At 47.5% G+C, this 17,676-nt stretch overlaps 1 protein-coding gene across 2 annotated transcripts in view; it reads right to left on the bottom strand.

Annotated features, from left to right (window-relative positions):
• Nucleotides 1-535: 535 nt before the first annotated feature.
• Tmprss2 (transmembrane serine protease 2) overlaps nucleotides 536-17,676 on the bottom strand; it is a 46,201-nt gene continuing 29,060 nt past the window's right edge. For both annotated transcript variants that reach the window (XM_041673198.1, XM_041673199.1), the window contains exons 6-14: nucleotides 16,301-16,427; nucleotides 14,164-14,274; nucleotides 8,556-8,599; nucleotides 6,952-7,120; nucleotides 6,039-6,214; nucleotides 4,484-4,579; nucleotides 3,692-3,834; nucleotides 3,101-3,253; nucleotides 536-1,938 (exon numbers count right to left, since the gene is read on the bottom strand). In XM_041673198.1, the coding sequence (XP_041529132.1) occupies nucleotides 1,927-1,938; nucleotides 3,101-3,253; nucleotides 3,692-3,834; nucleotides 4,484-4,579; nucleotides 6,039-6,214; nucleotides 6,952-7,120; nucleotides 8,556-8,599; nucleotides 14,164-14,274; nucleotides 16,301-16,427 (1,031 nt within the window). In that variant the 3' untranslated portion in view covers nucleotides 536-1,926. The remainder of the gene's footprint in view (nucleotides 1,939-3,100; nucleotides 3,254-3,691; nucleotides 3,835-4,483; nucleotides 4,580-6,038; nucleotides 6,215-6,951; nucleotides 7,121-8,555; nucleotides 8,600-14,163; nucleotides 14,275-16,300; nucleotides 16,428-17,676) is intronic.

Genomic DNA, 17,676 nt, shown 5'->3' with positions numbered 1-17,676 from the left:
ATGTGTGAGACCACATACATCCATCATTCTCCTGCCATGGCCCCACTTTCAGGCAGAGGAGTGAACACTGTGCGAGGCAGCATCTCTGACACCATGAACCATCTGGGGTTTGGGGAAGAAGCCACAGGGTACAGATGCTGGACTCATACTGAGTCAGGTTGCCTGAGGATGTGGGGAGCCTGGAGCTGTGTCTCCAGAGCTAAGGGTCTCCATACGACAGCTGACACAAATCGGATTTACCATGTGCCTGCTCTGCTCCTTTCTAGGACCAAGGGGCTGTGAGGGAGGGTTGAGAAGGAACTGAGGAGGAGAGGTGGCAATGGTGGCTCTTGGAGTCTGGCTTTGGGGGTGCTGTGCTGGTAAAGATCTTACAGGAGTCACTGGAAGACATTGCAAGAGTCCAAACACAGGATCCAACCAGGGCCGGGCTGGTGTTCTGACAGGATCACTCCCCAACCCAGCAGCAGCTCTGACATCCTTCCCGAACTATTGCAGCCTGGCCCTGCCCCTGGGGCACAACCACAGATCCAATAAATAATGGAAAAAATTATAAACTTTATTTATATATTTCACAGTGGAAACTCAGAACAGACATAAAGCAGGAAACAATCAACCAAGAGCACAGAGAGGGAGAGCTGAGGAGGGGACATGTTCTCACACTTCAAGGTGCTTACACATTTAGTATGGCATTGCATCCAGAAAGTCCCTGGGTGTTGCTCCAAGAGGAACCATCATGGAGTAGATGGCCCTCCCCTGGATAGGAGTCCCTTCACAGAAAAGATGGAGTCCCAGTTGTGACCCATCCACTGCCTTCTGGATAACTGGGCAGAGGAAAGGAGGCAGAGCCTCTCCAGAGGTAAGACACTAATACTTCATACTTGATAATTCTGGGATGGTCTTCCTGGTGAAAACCCAGGAACAGAAGAGAACACAGGACAATGACTTCTTTTTTTCATCTTTGTCCCACACTAAGGACTTCCAGTCCCATCCCCATTCTACAGAACAACCTCACCATCTGGAAGAGGTCTGAGGCACAATCACACAGTTCAAATGGAGGTTAACTCTAGCCATCTGTCTGGGCTAGTGTTCCAGGAGCAGCGAGGTAGTAAGAGGAGAGACATGACCCAGAAGCAAGGTGAGTGGAATCATGTGTCCCTGACTTTGATGAACCTCATCCTCCGGGTGTCTAGGTGAACTATACGGGCTCCATCAGGTACCAGGCCTTGCCTGTGTCCAAGGCTCTGAGAGGCTGAGAAAACAGTGGTGGAGAGCCGAGAACCAGACTGAACTACACCATCTGGGGCTCACCCAAGGGGAACATGGTGACATTAGCTTTTTGCTCTGAAGGCTCTCGGCCTGGCAAAGGCTACATCACCCTTGGAAGTGGCTGTCATGTCAACATGCAGGAGTGCAAGCCATTTGTTCCAAGCTGTGTTCACTCTGGCTGCTAATGAAATCATTATAGTACGACCAGCCCAAACTGCACAGCAGAGCCAGGCCACAGGCTACAGGTAGTTAGTTCTCTTTTAAGGTGTCTGTCCCAGGGCCCAAGGCCTCCCTACTCTTTCTCAGGCCATCAGGCTGCTCAGAGATCACAATCCTTGCTCATCCAAAAGAGGTCTGAGAATAAACCAAAAAGGAGGCCTAGCATGACGGTGCCACCCTCCTTGGCATCTGGCCCTTTGTGCCCAAGCCCGGCAGGATCCCTTCTGGTTAGGAGCCACAGAAGTGACCTGGGGTGGGGCACTGGATCCCGCACAGGACCAGGGAGCACAGTCAGACAAGTCACTGTTTAATAAAGTGAAAGGCCCTTTGAATCATCTCAAAAGGTACATTGTACACAGGAGTTAAAAATCAGCCCCTGGGTTTTCTTGCGGAAGGGTGTCGAAGACAAAAGAAGTCAGGGACAAAGGCCACGTGGGTGGATTAGCTGTTCGCCTGTGCAGACAGGAAGAAGAGATGAGGTTACTCGCCTAACACAGACAAAGCTGCCTTTTTTCCCCCGTGGTGATGTGAGAAACCCAGAGTCTGAGCACAGGCCTCACAGACTTCTGCAGGTCAAGCTCAGGTCACAGGGGCAAAAAGCACATGGGTCTCTGCCCAGAAGCCTTGCTTGGCTCAGGACACGCTCTACCAAGAGATGTCATGTGTGGGGTCCGCCATTCTTACCTGTGCTGTCCCTTCCCACTCAGCACTGGCCTTCCTCAGTCATGCCGAGTGGCCTTCGGGCTTAAGAATACCTGCTGGTCAGCTCCCTACATTCTGCCCCTCTCTCTAGCCTCCTCTTTGTGCCTCCCAAGCACAGTCTGGCTTCTCTGTTTCCACTTCTGCCTCTGCCAGGAGAGGGTTTCTCGTGGAACGATGTGATACCCTGAGCCCAGGTTTCACTTGCATTGACATGGTCAGGCCTCATGACAATGCCCCAGTCTTGGTCCCTCTTTATCAGGCAGATACTAAGGGATATTCTCTTTCTCTAGAAACCCCTCCTATGAGTTTGTGTCTAAGGAGACCATCATTCTGATCCCTGGGATGGAAGGGCCTGGAGCTCTAACCGTGTGTGAATGAGCCAGGAGGACCGACTCACAGGAACCCCTTGGCTTCTTCCATGCTGTGCCAACTCCCCTGGTCCCATGTTGGGGACTTGAGATCTCTAGCCACCCATCTCCCTCCAAACATGAAGGCTGCCCTAAAGCTCCCCCAAGAGACCCCTCTGAGGAAGAGTGCCATTCTGACTATGCCGGTGCCTGGTTCTGCTGACCGTTCACTAGAATGGGAGCCAAGAAGGTCCTGTGAGTCCAGCTCTGCCATCAGCAATAGCAGGGAGGACAGTGAGGTTGATATGCCCCCCCCCACACACAATCACCACCACCACTACCCCCAGCCACCGCCAGAGGTGAGCAGGCACCACAGTCTCAGGGATCTAGAGGGAGTGGGAAACCAGAGGGATTGGGAGAGGGGAGCTCTGGAACAGAGGGGTGAAAGGTGATCCAGGAGCAAGCAGTTCAGGATATGAAAGTGTCTGCTTCCTGCCATGGTGCACTCTTCCCAGACCTGTGACTTGAGCTCAAGGAGATAGACACCCCAGGAATCAGGATGTTACCTTCATTTGCTGGTAGATCCAGTCTGTAAATACTGTCACATTCCCGTACACTCCAGGTCTTAACTCCTTGGCACAGCCAGAGCCCCAGCTCGTGTCCCCAATCAGCCACCAGATGTCATTCTTCAAAGTAACCAGCGGCCCTCCGCTGTCTCCCTGGGGAACACAGCAGGTTACTGAGAAGAGAAAGGCCCACGCCAGCACCCTGGCCACCACACACCACGCCGAGAGGACAGAGTCTCTGGATATGAAAGGGGGTCTGGGTCTGTCTCCTCGGCAGGAGGCAATGGTCATAGAGACATAATCCAAAGGACGAAGTTGGTCCAGGCCAGCTAGCTGTTACCAAGTGCATGGCAGAACACACTTTAACTACACCAACACTTGTGCAAACAAAAGTATCTCTTGAGACCATAGTATGCTAAGCACTGGCTTCTGCCAGAGGCGTAAACGCTGCTAGTGACCATCTTTCCCCACAGCTCTTCCAACTGGTCCTGTGCCCCAGGGAGGTACCTCTTACCCCTTAAGGGCCCCATGTCTCACAGGGTTCAATGGGAACTACACACTCCAGGGTTGAAAAAAAGAACTCAAAATTACCTGGCAAGAGTCCACAGTGCCATTCAGGAAGCCGGCACAGAACATGGCTGGTGTGATAAGGTTGTTGTATATGTATTTATTGTTACATTTGGAGGACTCGATCAGGAATACCTTGGCAGCATTCAGCACGTCTGAGGTCTTCCCTAACAACAGAGGTGTCAGCCAGCATGTCTTGTGGACATCTTCCTCAAGAAACCCACATTCTATGTAGACAATCTCATCCCTCTCTTCCGTCCTCCCTCCCTCCCTCTAATGGTTGACATTGATTGACAGGATCTAGAATCACCTGCGAGACAAACCTCTGAGCCTGTCTATGAGGGAGTTTCTAGAGCAGCCAAATCAAGTAGGGAAAATGCCCCAAAGATGGGTGGCACCATTGTATGGGCTGGATTCCAGGCTGAATAAAAAGGAGAACGTGGGCTAAGCCTCAGCATTCATCTCTCCCTTTCTGCATCTTGACTACATATACGTGACCCAACACCTTGAGTTCCCTCACTATGGACTGCATCTCCAAACTGCGGACAATACACCCTTCTTCCCTTTGGTTACTTTCGTCGAGTATTTTGTCACAGGAATGAGAAAGTCCTCCCTCAGTCCAGCCCAATGCCAAGCCTTTCCCTATGTGCTAAGTAGGGTTAATCTGATGTCTTCTGTTAATCAAACAGGGAAAAAGTCACATAACTTGGGTAGATTGCCCAAAGCCATTAGCCACTGAATAACAGAACTGAAATTCAAATGAACAGGTCCAGCTGTGGAAATCAGCGTCCTATCCTGGGTGGCCCAAAGCCTCACCTTTCTCATAGGTGGCCCCCCACCCTGAAATCCAGCACTCCTGGGCTGGATCCAGCATCATGCCTGGGTTCGGTAGACACACTGGCTTCACTACATCTGTTTAAAGAAGAATAGTGGGTGAGTTATCCAGGTCTAAGGGCCTCTGTGAGAGTCTCCCCTGACTGTCCTATGTCATGCCCCTGCACGAAACCGTGTTCCCGTCCTGGCAGGCCTGCTTTCTGACAGTTCCTATGGTCATTTGCTATTACATCTAGAATTAAGTGCTGACTCTGTTTCTAAAACACAGCACACAGGCTCTGAGTGACAGAGGAGGAAAGGACTGGTGGCGGCCATTGCTCAGAAGCTGATGGCTTTGCCCCAAAGTCACACCATCTCTCGAGAATCTGCTAGTTTGTGTGTGAGTACACACGCTTGTTTGAATACAAGCGCCTCAGAAGAGAAGTCTGTCATTACCTGTAGATTCTAGAAACTCCCATGCTCTTGCATAGACTAGAAAAAGGGTAATAAGCTAAAGAAGAGACTGGGGATGTAGTCCAGTTAGCAGAGTGCTTGCCTAGTGTACACAAAGCCCTGGGGTCCATTCCCAGCACCTCATAAAACCAGGCATGGTGGCGCATGCATGTAATCCCTGCACTCAGGCGGGGAAGCAAGAGGACCAGAAACTCAAGGCCGTACATGGCTATTTAGAAGGACCAGCTTAAGCTACATGAGAAACTGCCCCCCAAAAATACACTGTATACATTGTTAAAATCTCAAAGAATGAATCTAAAAGTATATGCTTAAAAAATGAAGTAGACCCTAGCAATGGTGACACATGCCTTTAATCTCAGCATTTGGAAGGCAGAAGCAGATGGATCTCTGTGAGTTCGAGACCAGCTTTATCTACAAAGTGAGTTCCAGGACAGCCAGGGCTACATAGAGAAAGCCTGTCTCGAGAAACCAAAAATGAATGATTGATTGAATGAATAAATAAATAAGGAAATAGTTTACAGACTATTTTTAATGAACAAACTTATCAAAGTTCTTTTTAAAATACATTAGTTCCATTTCTGTGATTCTTAAGTTCTTACAAAATATTGGTGAGAAAACACATTTAAAAAAAAAAAACTAAGGGTCTACATTTCAATTTTAAAGTATCCTGTTTTCAGAACATATTTGTTTTAAAAAGAAAAAAAAAACAGTTTTCTTGGGAGAGATGGCTCAGTAGTTAGGAGCACTGGCTGCTCTTTCAGAAGAGCCATGTTTGATTTCCAGCACTCACAGGGAGGCTCACAACTGTCCCAGGGAATGTGACACCCACCCTCTTCTGGCCTCTGTGGGCTCCAGGCACACAAGTGGAGAACAGACATACACGCAGGCCAGACACCCATCACATAAAAGTTTAAAAAATAATTTAAACATTTTTAAAAGCAGATCTTCACAAATTATCAGCCAGGTAATGGCCTCAGCAGGAGAGGATGCTGTCCCATAGGGACGGTAAGCAGTGTTTGAAGCTGGCTCTGACCCAAACAACTAGAGGGTGTTGCTGCCCTCTAGTGGAATGAGCCTCACATACCATTAAAAGTCAGAGGCGTCTGCAGTTTCATGAGAGCGATGTCGTTATTCTTGGTCTTGGAGTCGTAATTTGGATGGGAAATCACTTTTGCTACCAGGTGTCTTTTTTCGTAGTACATGTTAAACTGATTCAAAATCCCCGCGAACGCCGTCCAGTACCTCGGTTTGTTGAGGGGTCTGGGAGACAGGGGAACAGCATATGGAACTCAGGACCACAGACATGAGGGGCTCCCTCTACATCTTTAAAACACATGAGCTGAGGTCTGGAGTGAGATGAGTACCCCAAGCCACAGAGTACAACGGTGTGGCAGGGTGCTCCCCACTTTCCTCCCACCTCCTACAGCTCCCTGCTGCTGAACAGGTCTCTGAGGATTCTGTTACTTCTCCCGTCCTCTGCACCCGACCGCAGTAGGGCCGACACCGTTCTGTGAGAGTTAAAATCACATTTCTGACAAGACTGTCTCACGAATCTCTATACGCCAGAGCATTTACTGACACACTGCGGGTGCTTACTACATGTCTACTGATGGACATACTTGGAGTCTGATACCAGTCACGCTCTTCCTTGCATCTGGGATTTTCTTTGGGATTTTAGAAGAGCTTGAACTACCAGAGGGACCTCAGAGTCTGGGATTTAAGAGGAAGAGATGGCTGTTCCCTAACTGTGAGCATCCCTATCCTAGGCTGGGATGCAGCAGCAGACAGGAGAGACCACATGCACGTTTGTCTAATGAGGGGATGAGACTGTACACCTGCAGGGCATATGTTCCCCACCCAGCAGCACTCACCCCATGATACACACATAGCAGCTGCCATACAGCTCGCTGTGGGTCCCCTGGTGGCAGAGCCACACTCCAAACCCAGGAGTCTTGAGCCATGTGACTCCACCCTGCCATCATAGAATATAAACATACTCTTCCACACAGTGAGCGGCTGTCACAATCCAGTCAGGGGTGATGATGGAGCCTCCACAGACATGGGTGTCTTGGACGTGCAGGCTGACCTGCCAGGGCCAGTCTCCTGGTGAGGCATTCGATCCACCCACAATCCTGCTCTGGCGACTCACTGAGCGGACCCCACACTCTGAGGGTGACAAGCAGATGCTAGGTGTTAGTCAACAGGAGACACCAGGAGCAGCGTAGAGCCAATCATGTGTACTCAACTCAACTGCCTTTCTTTGGCTTCCCCAGGCAATGGGGCTGATGGAAGATGGCTGTCTCTGCCTCTCTTTCCCTGTTTTTAGGAGTCTTAATAAGCAAGTGGGGTGCGAAGGATCCAAGGGGCCACTCGTTTCCTGGTTGGAGCACAGGCTAATCCTTCTAGGTACCCAGTCCCACCAGATCTCTGATAGGCATGATTGGGAAGGTCCTGGGTAACAGGCTCCTCAGGGAGATTGATACAGTCAGGGTCCTCCCAGGACTTCTGGGCAAAGAAAAGGGTGGTAGATGAGGCCAGGAGTCAGTGAGGAGATGAGTGAGGGATTCAGCCTGTGCTAAAAAGGGGAGATGAGAGGAGGTGAGGTCATGCGAGGGGCTGCGTGAGGAGATAGGAAAAGGTTAATGGGGTGAATGAAGGCTGAGCACCTCTCAAGAAGTAAGAAACAGGTTATCTGCTGACCAGTTGACTGAGAGAGGAAATCTACTCCAGAGTTAGCAGCCCATGCTGGCCTGAAGCAGGGGTGGAGGGTGAGGGGGCAAGGGACAACCCTAGAACTTCACAGGTGTGGGGTAAGTTCTCAACAGAGAGAAATCAAGGTAATATGAGAAGTTGATATTGGAGACTACCTGATGTCCTGGAAGGGCCCCATGCCAGTGGCTGCTATGGGGTGCTAGCTGAGCAGACCTGGTACATCTCAGCACAGTGTGGGGCAGGGCTTCTGGACGTACCATCTAAGTGCCACCTGAACCTCGTTGTGAGTTAGTGGGAGCACCTGTGAGGCTCCTGATGTACAACACCAACTGGGGACCTTATGGAGACTCAGAGCTTCTTTGCTGAAAGGTGAGCTTCAACAGGCCTAGGCTAACTATCCATAGTTACCCAGTGTGGGGTTCATGGGTAGTTGGCACACATGGGGAGGGGGTGGGGGGCTAATTAGCTACCATACGAGCTATCGAGCAAAGGTAGAGTCAGGCTTTCTCCTTAGGAACCCCAGAAGCTGTGTGCCCCAGGGCAAGAATGAATGATACTGCTCTGGCTTTGCCCTAGGCCAGGTTACTGCTGCAAAGGCTCCAGGATCACAAACAGCTCATCCCTCCACTTCATGGAGAAGGAGCCACCAGGGCTCCCCACTCATGGTAGCACCTAAAAACAAGGCCCGCCAGAGTCCAGTCATCACCTGTTCTCATAGACACCACAACGCAGCAAAATTCCAAAACAGAGATAAGAGTGTAAGCAAGAGGGCTCCAGGGACATCTGGAGACTCCCCTCACCATATCCCAAGACCCAGGAACATTTTCCCAAAGCCAAAGACTGGCTCCTACTCAGAAGCATAGAGAAGTGCCCTTGGGAAGTTACTTACGTATACATTGCAAGGAAACCACCATGCGGGATGAACAGGAATCACTGGAAAGAAAGGACTCTGGTTACCACACCCAGGAATGAAGACACTGAGGTCTTCTAGTGTTGCCTCCTGTCTACCACTAATGACCCTACTTATGTGACTAGATCTACATGGGGATAGTGGCAAAGAATGGATACAATCAGAGTACCATGATCAGATCCCAGCTATTCACTTTTGGGCATGATGCTAACCCTCCCTCTGCCTTTTTCCAACAGGTAGAATAAGATTACAATTCAAAGACAGGCATGGTGGTGCACACCTTTAATCCCAGCATTTGGGAGGCAGAGGAAGACAGATCTCTGTGTTCAAGGGTCAGCCTGGTCGACAGAATGAGTTCTAGGACAGTCAAGGTTACACAGAAAAATCATGTCTCCAAAAACAGCAACAACTAACAACAACAATTCAAGTTTGTCCCTGGTCTGCAATGTGCCAAAATCTTAAAACTTTGGATTCCCAACACAATATAAGTGGAAATTTTATACCTAACCATATGCAGAGGGCCACAGCCCCAAACCATAGTCATGCTAAGGCCCAGCAAGAAGATGGCTCAGCAGTTGAGGGTACTTGCCTCCAAGTCTGACACTCTGAGTTCAATCCCTGGAATCCACATGGAGAGGACTGATTCCTCTGACCCCCACATGTGTATCATAGCAGTACCCCCACATAAATAGGCTAGATAAATTTAAATGAAGGAACACATGAAATGAATCAACTCTGTTCTTACATTTGAGTCCTAACCCCAAAATGTCCCACATAGGAGTATTTTAAAGATCTGAATGAACTCTGAAATTCTTCCTGCCCACATTTCGGTGCAAGAATGACCTATGAAACTGCTAGGACAGTGGCTTGGGGGTGAGGGCGCAGTTGCATCAGCTTTCACTTCTGCCCTTGTATAATTTAAAATCATCCTCTAGTCTGGGTATCACAATAAAACATTTGAAATTTCAGTGCCCAAGAGTCTGAGGCAGGAAAATCACCAATCCAAAGCTAGCCTTGGCTACATAGCATGACGCTGCTACCAACGAATGAGCAGGCATCAACTAATGTCATCAGAGAGTGGTCTGGAAACTTCCAACTTCCCTGGACGGCTTTACATGCAAACCACAGATGACAACGAAATCAACACTTTGCCAGTGACTAAAACAAAACAAATTTTAAAAAGCAGCGCTCAGTTGGAAGCCAAACTTCCCGTGCTGTGTATGAGAAAGAAAGAATCAGTGTATTCCGTCCTAGACACTGTCCCTGGCGCACCGAACAGCACACAGTCCTGATGTCCTGATGCCATCAACTGCCAGCTGTGGTTCTGAGGAGACGTTGACTTCCCAAACATGATGTCCCTTAGGGCCACTTCGACAGATAGAGTCTCTCATGTATAAGCCCACTCCACTGTCACCCAAGCACACACTGAATGGGAACCTATCCAAACCCCCAAATAAAGAGCTGCCATCACCTGCCCTGGATAACATGTGCTCCCACCAGGGTACCAGGTGGAGAGCCTCAAGAAGGGAACATTGGAAAGAGGGCATTTCTGCATCCAATGACTTCATTGAAGCCTCGACTCTGAACACACACCACGGGCACTTTGTACACACACACAGTCAGGCCATATGCACCAACGAATGCCCCTGCAAATGCCTCTCTGCGGGTTCTAGGCTTGTGTGTGTAAGGAGCTGTAGAATGTTACTGCAATGCCCCATTTCTGTGTATAATATATACAAGTTTAATTACAGAATGCAGAACTCTTGGTATTTTCCTATCATTACTCCTGTGTATGTAAATTCGCATTTTTTAGGTTATATTGTGCTATACTAACAAACTTATTCATCTCATTAGTATGCAAATTTGTTTTAAGCTGTAGTAAGTAGCAAAATCATATGTATTCATAACTAGTGCTTGAAGACAGATTTATTTATGATTTGTTATCAGTAAGCATGTGGTTTGTGTATCTATCTTATAGTCCTATGCTGTGGGACTTGTGTACCCTGTCTCTTGTATTTTAAATAAATGCTGATTAGCCAATAGCCAGGTGGGAAGTAGAGGTGGGGGTAGCAAGAATTCAGGGAAGAGGAAATAGTCAGTCTGCAGATGTCACTCAGAGGAAGCAAGATGTGACAGCTTCGCTGAAAAAGGTACCAACCTACATGGCTAACACAGACAAGAATTATGGGCTAATATAAGTTATAAGAATTAATAGGAAGCCTGAGCTACTAGGCTAATCAGTTTATAATTAATGTAGACCTCTGTGTGATTTCTTTGGGACTAAAAGGCTGTGGGACCAGGTGGGACAGAAATCTCGGTCAAGAAATGGTGTGCCAACGTGGGGCTGACCAAACCCACTTAAAAGCCTGAAAGAGCTTGGGAAGTTACTCTAGATAGAAAAGAATAAAGTACAGCTTCTTGATAGCAGCACTTTCTCAGGTGAGCTCTGCTTGCTAGAGGCAAGCGCTCTCATTTACGAGAGGCTTCTGGACACAGCTTTTAACTTCAAAACCTTGCAGCTCTTTTAAGAGGTCCTGCCATGAAACACTTAAATGGTGCTGATGAAAAGTTGACTGCATAGTTGGTGGTGGTGTCAGGGACCTTTAAATGCCATAGAGTTGTGGCAATAAACATGGCTCTGACCAGTACCCCTGCCATGAGGCTAGACTTTCAGAAAAAAACTAAGAAATAGTCTGGATCCAGCCTTCAAAACCATTGTTTCACCCTAGCCATATCGATTAGCAAAAAAAGACACATGTGGTCAGAAAAAGAGAAATACAGTAAAGATAGTTTCAGATAAAAAAAAAGCCTCTAAACAGTTTACAGTATGTTTAAAAATATATGCAAAAAAGAAAAAAGATAAAGTCCTTAAAACAAGAAAGAAAGAGAGTATTTGGGTGTGGTGGCACACACTTTTAATCCCTTGGGAATCAGAGGCAGATGGATATCTGTGAGTTCAAGGTGTGGTGGTACACACCTTTAATCCCAACACTTGGGAGGCAGATGGATCTCTGTGAGTTCAAGGTGTGGTGGTGCACACCTTTAATCCCAACACTTGGGAGGCAGAGGCAGGTGGATCTCTGTGAGTGAAAGGACAGCCTGGTCTACTGAGTGAATTCCAGAACAGCCAAAGATACACAGAGAAACCTTGTCTCAAAAAGCCAAAAATTAAAAATAAAAGAAATAGAAGTTAAAATAAAGCCATGTAAAGATGAAAAATACACAGAGAGTCTGAATACTGAATGTTATTGTGTTGTCTTTAAATTGTTTGATGGCTGAGGAAGGAACAAAAGCTGCCACAAGACATTTGACTATAAATGCTGCTGGATTAAGCCAACATATATATTTTGAAAATACTTTTACTTTAAAATATAAGTCAAAAGGTATGTTACTGTGGAGAAGAGGTTTTGCTTTTGTTTCCACAGGAAATGAGGGACTGTGGGTTCATTCTGCATTAAGAAAAATCAGGTTTGACCAAGGAAGACCCCCATAAGAAATCTCTAATAGGAACAGATGGCCCAGATGTCTGAGTTCTGCATCCAGAACAGTTCAAAGACTGCTGCCTGAGATGATCAAGCCTTACAGGATACTCCAGTCAGGACTTGATCATAATTTTAAATTTTCTTTAGGTCCCCATAAGGTTATCAGCACCCCCAATCAGCAGGAAGTAGCCTGGAAAGCTATACCCACATCCCCAAAAATGGATTATAAATGTTTGCCTTTGTTTAGAATGTTGTTTACAAGTTGTTATGGAAAATGATCAGTAGAAAAGCTAAACAAAGGAGATTAGATTCAGAGTTCATGTTTTTTAAAAACATGGAGGGGCTGTGAGACTTGTGTACCCTGTCACTTGTATTTTAAATAAACACTGATTGGTCAGTAACCAGGCAGGAAGTATAGGTGGGGCAACGCAAATTTGGGGAAGAGGAAACAGTCAGTCTGTAGTCATCACCCAGACACAGAGGAAGCAAGATGTGACTGCCTCGCTGAAAAAGGTACCAAGCCAGGTGGCTAACACAGACAAGAATTATGGGGTAATATAAGTTATAAAGTTAATAAGAAGTCTGAGCTACTAGGCCAATCAGTTTATAATTAATGTAGACCTCTGTTTGATTTCTTTGGGACTAAACGGCTATGGGACCTGGTGGAAAAGAAACCTTGGTCAATGGTTCTATATACCTGGGTCACATAAAATTTTCTCAGGTGTAAAGGAGTCACAATTTAAGGAACCCAATACTAGACAATACCTTTCCTGCCAGCCACCTCTGGAAGTGTGAAGGCCCTCACCTAGGATGGTGAGCTGAGTTTATCCCTTCCCTGCTGTGGTCCCTTCTGCAACAGCAGCCTATACCTCCTCTCTCCTCCCTTCCGCACTTGCCAGCTAGGCAAAATCCTAGGCCAGAGTCCTTCCAGAAGACAAAGAGCCATTCAATTCACATAAAACCCCTGCCGCCTATGGTAAGCCCTGCTGTCTGGATAGTAGACCTTGTCAGACACTGCTCTCCAGCTTGGTCAGCCCTGCTACATTCTCAGGGACAGCCAGCCTAAGGCAGGACATCCTGACTGGTAGTCACCAGGAAGGCAAGCAACTCAGTAGAGGTAGAGTGAGTGATTAGTTCTCCAGCCCTGACATGTAGTTCCTGACAGCTGGCCCTAGAAGCACCTGAGCCGCCTAGAGATGAGCAATGAGACCCTGGGAAGTCTCTGCACAACATCAAAAGCACCTGGAGAAGAGCAATGACCCTGTAAACATACACACAAATGACGACAGTCTGCGTCCCCCTCCAAACTCCCAGCAGCTCAGCCATTAGCCCTATGATCTGTGGCTTGGGTACAACAAATGTTTATTGAACTAGAAACTTGCACCAGGGCCCAGAACATCACCCCATGTCATCCTCTCACTGCCAGCCATGGGCTGAAGTCAAGGGCCAGAAGATCTCTTGCACTCCTAGTGCCCAAAGTGCCATACAGTTTTACTCTCTGAGCTGATGCCAGAAATAAGTCCCAGAGTCTATGTTCCGGGTACTGAGAGAGCAGAGACTTGATTGAGGCAACTGTGATGTGAAATTGTCTTTGGATGCAGGAGTCTCTGTGACAGAATCCTGGTAGCCTCATAAGGAGAAGGAGAGAGGCCATACAGAGCTTACTTAGTGTTGCTGCCACGGTGAGATGTGACCCTGGGACCCTGCTAGAGTTGTGTCATGCTATAAGCAACTTGAATCTCTAAAAGAATGAGTCAACAAAAACAAAAATAAAACCCTTTTCTCTACAAAGGGACAAAGAGCTAACTAGCATAAACCCTAGCACAGCAGACATACTTCCTCTCCCAGTAAACAAATAAACAGCCACAAAAGTCTGGCAGACAGTAGAGATCAAAACCAAAATGGCAAAATGGTATGTAAGTCCCAGATAGTTGCTAGAATGAAGCCAAGGTTGCCGTGCAGGTCCTGTCTCTAACTCTACCAGTGTGAAGCTTATCCACTACCACCACCCAGAATACAGTCTAGAGAAATCGACTCAGGAAGGCAGCATCTATGGGATCTCCTCATCCTTCTCAAATTCTGCAAATCAAAGGAGCCCTCTGTACCTGTAGTAGAGCTTTTTATAAAGGTCGATGTTGCCCGCGCTTATGTTCAGCTTCATAAAGCTTCTTGTCCCGAAGATGTCTTGTATTCCTTCACTACGATAAAAATTGTCCCTGGAGATGACAGAAAATCTTACTGAAAATGATGTTTTAAGCATATGAGCTCACAGAGTATGCCCCACATCACAAAGCCAACCTGGGAGCATGGCTACAATAGAAGGAACACCTGGATGCTCCAGAAAACAAAACCTAAGTTCAGATTCATCCATGCTGTGTGAACTCCAGAAACCTTGACTTGTAAAGTCAGAATCTTTCATCAGCTGTGTTTCAGACACAGAGTTAGCCAGGACAATGGGCTGCTAAAGATGCCCAATTACACACAGTCTAATAAAATGTACAGTTGTTAGTCTGCCTTGTTATAAAATCCCCACTGGTTCTGGATCTGGAGGTGTCTCTGTGTACACAAGATATATGTGAGCATGTGGAGACCAGAGTCAACCCTGAGCATTTCCCTCAATTGCTCTCCACCTTCTGTTTATTATTTATTATTATTATGTGTGTCTGCCTGCACGTATGTCTGTGCATCAAACATAAGCCTACTGCTCTCAGAGGCCAGGTGAGGGCACTGGGTCCTCTGGAACAGGAGTTACAGATGGTTGTGAACCCCTATGTGGGTGCTGGGGACTGAACTCAGACTCTCTGGAAGGAGAGCCAGTGCTCTTAACTGCTGAATCAGCTTTCTGGCCTCTTCTCCTCTTGTGTTTTGAGCTTGACTCTCCAACAGGACCTGGACATCATCAATTCAGCTAGGCTGGCTGGCCAGCAAGCCCCAGAGATCCTCCTGTCTCTGCCTCTCCATCACTGAGATTACAGTTTGCCTTCATGTGGGCCTTTATGGGGGTGTTGGGGATCAACCTGAGGTCCACATGCTTTTGTGGTGAGCACTTTACCCACTGAGCTGTCTCCCCAGCCCCATATGGTGGCATTTTGAAGTGTCTCGTTAGCCGAGATGTCAACTTTTCATTTCAAATAGCAATTCACCTTTGAGAACTGGCAAATAGAATGCCCTAGTGTGTATAGGATCTCACAACTGCCCCATGGAAGAGAAATCCCCATTAGAATCATAACTCTCTTCCCAGGCCTGAGGCTTGCCAGGCTTCGTGAGAGCCGTAGTTTGGATGTGGTTCACCTGCTCCAGCTCCACACTGAGAGGTCTCTGATGCAGCAGTGTTGAGAGGCAATAGGAACTTTAAGTAACCTTGTGTCACAGCAACTTGTCTCTCATAAAGGGATCAATGCCTTTCTAAGGGGTTGATTTAAGTCTCTCCAGAGCAGGTTGTTACAGCAGATCTAGTCCCCTCAATACCCGCCTGACATGTGCTCATCGGCTCTTTTCTACCGTGAGGTGAAACAGTACAAGGCCTTCACCAGAAGCCGACACATGATCTTTGATTTCCTCCGGAATAGTGGGCTAAAATAAATCCCCATTCCTTACAAAGTACCCAGCCTCAAGTGTTTTGTTATAGCAGAAGAAGCTGGGCAATGCTGGAGCCCCTGGCCGGGAAGGGATGGCGGGAATTGTTCCTTCTCAACCCTGGTTGCTGCACACAGAAATGAATTCTTTCTTCTTTGGTTATTTGAGACAGGGTTTCTCAGTGTAGCCCTTGCTGTCCTAGAACTCACTCTTATAGACCAGGCTGGCCTCAGTCTCAGAGATCTAACTGTCTCTGCCTCCTGAGTGCTGGAATTAAAGTTGTGCAACCATTACCAGTTGGCAGAAAAGAATTCTTAAGTGTGGTTCTGCTCAGGTCTCTTCCACACCCAGAGCCTTCAGTGGCTCCTGCCTATAGTGAACAGAGCAAAGACTCAGCTCATCTGAAAAGTTCCAGGGACAGAAAATGACCATTGCCTTTGTCTAACGTCCCTCGTCCTGGGACTCCAGCACTGCATGGGCATTCCCAGTAGCCAGGAAAGATCGCAGGACAGGTGGCAGTGAGCCTAGGCTGAGGTTGCCCTTGGTTGTAGGATCAGCTTTTGGAGGGTAACGAGTGTCTACAGCATCCAGTGCCCGGGACATACAGAGTTGGAGAAATGGTCTGCCTGCTGCCAGTGCCGTTGTGATGGAAGGCACCATACTTACTTGTAGCCCATTTCTTTACAGGCTGCTCTCCCGTAGCTCTCATTCCAGTCATCCTGGCACACGGGATACCAGGCTTTCCTCTGAGATGAGTAAACCTGGAGGGTGAAGCTTGGTCCATAGAGACGAACTGCCCAGGGAGAAAGAGAGCTCATAAGTTCTTGACTCTCAATCCACATCTTCCAGAGGCTGTCCAGTCCCACACTGTCCATGCACATGTTCCCAGCTTCTTCCTAAGGCCATGGTTGTGCACACAGGACCGTGAACCCCTGTTTCCCTGATAGAAATCATTTTAAAAGAATTCTGAATGGAAATGGCCCACAGCCCATTAGTGATCATCTTTGGATGTCATAGCCAAGCAACATGGTGGAAAGTCATTCAGTTGTCAGTGGGAATGAAGCCCTGACAGAGGCCACAAGGAATGAAGCTCTGACAGAAGCCACACACAAAGGGGTCTTAGAGGCATGACACAAAGTGAAAGGAAGTCACAGCAGCCAACAGATCGGACAACTCCAAGCATATGAGGAGTCCAGACTAGAAAACCCAAGGCCTGGAGAGATGACTCAGCCACTAAGAGCACATACTGCTCTTGTAGAGAACCCAAGTTCAGCACCCATGTTGGTCAGCTCAGAACTATAGTTCCAGGAGATCTAACGTCCTTATTCCTGCCTTCTGTGACATTACACTTATGTGGTATACACACATTGCTACATGCTAGGCAATAGGATATCACTCATTACCCAGGAGAAACCACAAAGCCATGAAAATCCCAACTACATAGTGCAGAAAGAATGAAGCCAATCTGAAAAGTATGCAACTTCCAGAACACACACTCCAGAACATTCTGGAAAAACTAAGCTATGGAGGTAGTCAAAGACCTGAGGCTGAGAGGAGACACCGCAGGCAGAGGAATGTGCAGGGCACAGTATGCTTAGGGCAGGGCATCTGGATGTAGATACACAGTCACTGCTGAGTCTTTGTCAAACCCATAAGGTCACACCAGGGAAAAATAAAATTCAACACAAATTCGTGGCTCTGGCTCTCAGGGAAGAGGTCCAGTGATCAGTGTGTGTTAGTGCCCAGGTGATTGCTGGAGGCAGAGTGGCCTTTCTCTGCAGGTCTACGAGTACGTTCAAAATTAAAGTGTTTAAATGTAGCTCAGACTATATGCTTCCACAGTTAATGATGGAACTGCCCGCGTGGTGGCTGTCTTCCTTCCCATCTGTTCTCGAACACTGATAAGGAGCAAGAGGAGGCAACATCATAGAAACAGGTCCCAGCAAGATATTTTTAAGTGTTAGTATTTTTTTCCTAAGTCTTTCAGAGCTATAAATAATAAGTGAATGTATATGTTTGTGGTGTCCATCATGAAACATCAC

Source organism: Microtus oregoni, unplaced genomic scaffold, assembly GCF_018167655.1.
Source record: "Microtus oregoni isolate MIOR12 unplaced genomic scaffold, Mior012 000023F_ref0000262, whole genome shotgun sequence".
Lineage (NCBI taxonomy): Eukaryota > Metazoa > Chordata > Mammalia > Rodentia > Cricetidae > Microtus > Microtus oregoni.
The sequence above is the reverse complement of the archived record's forward strand: the minus strand, read 5'-3'. Positions and strand labels throughout refer to the sequence as shown.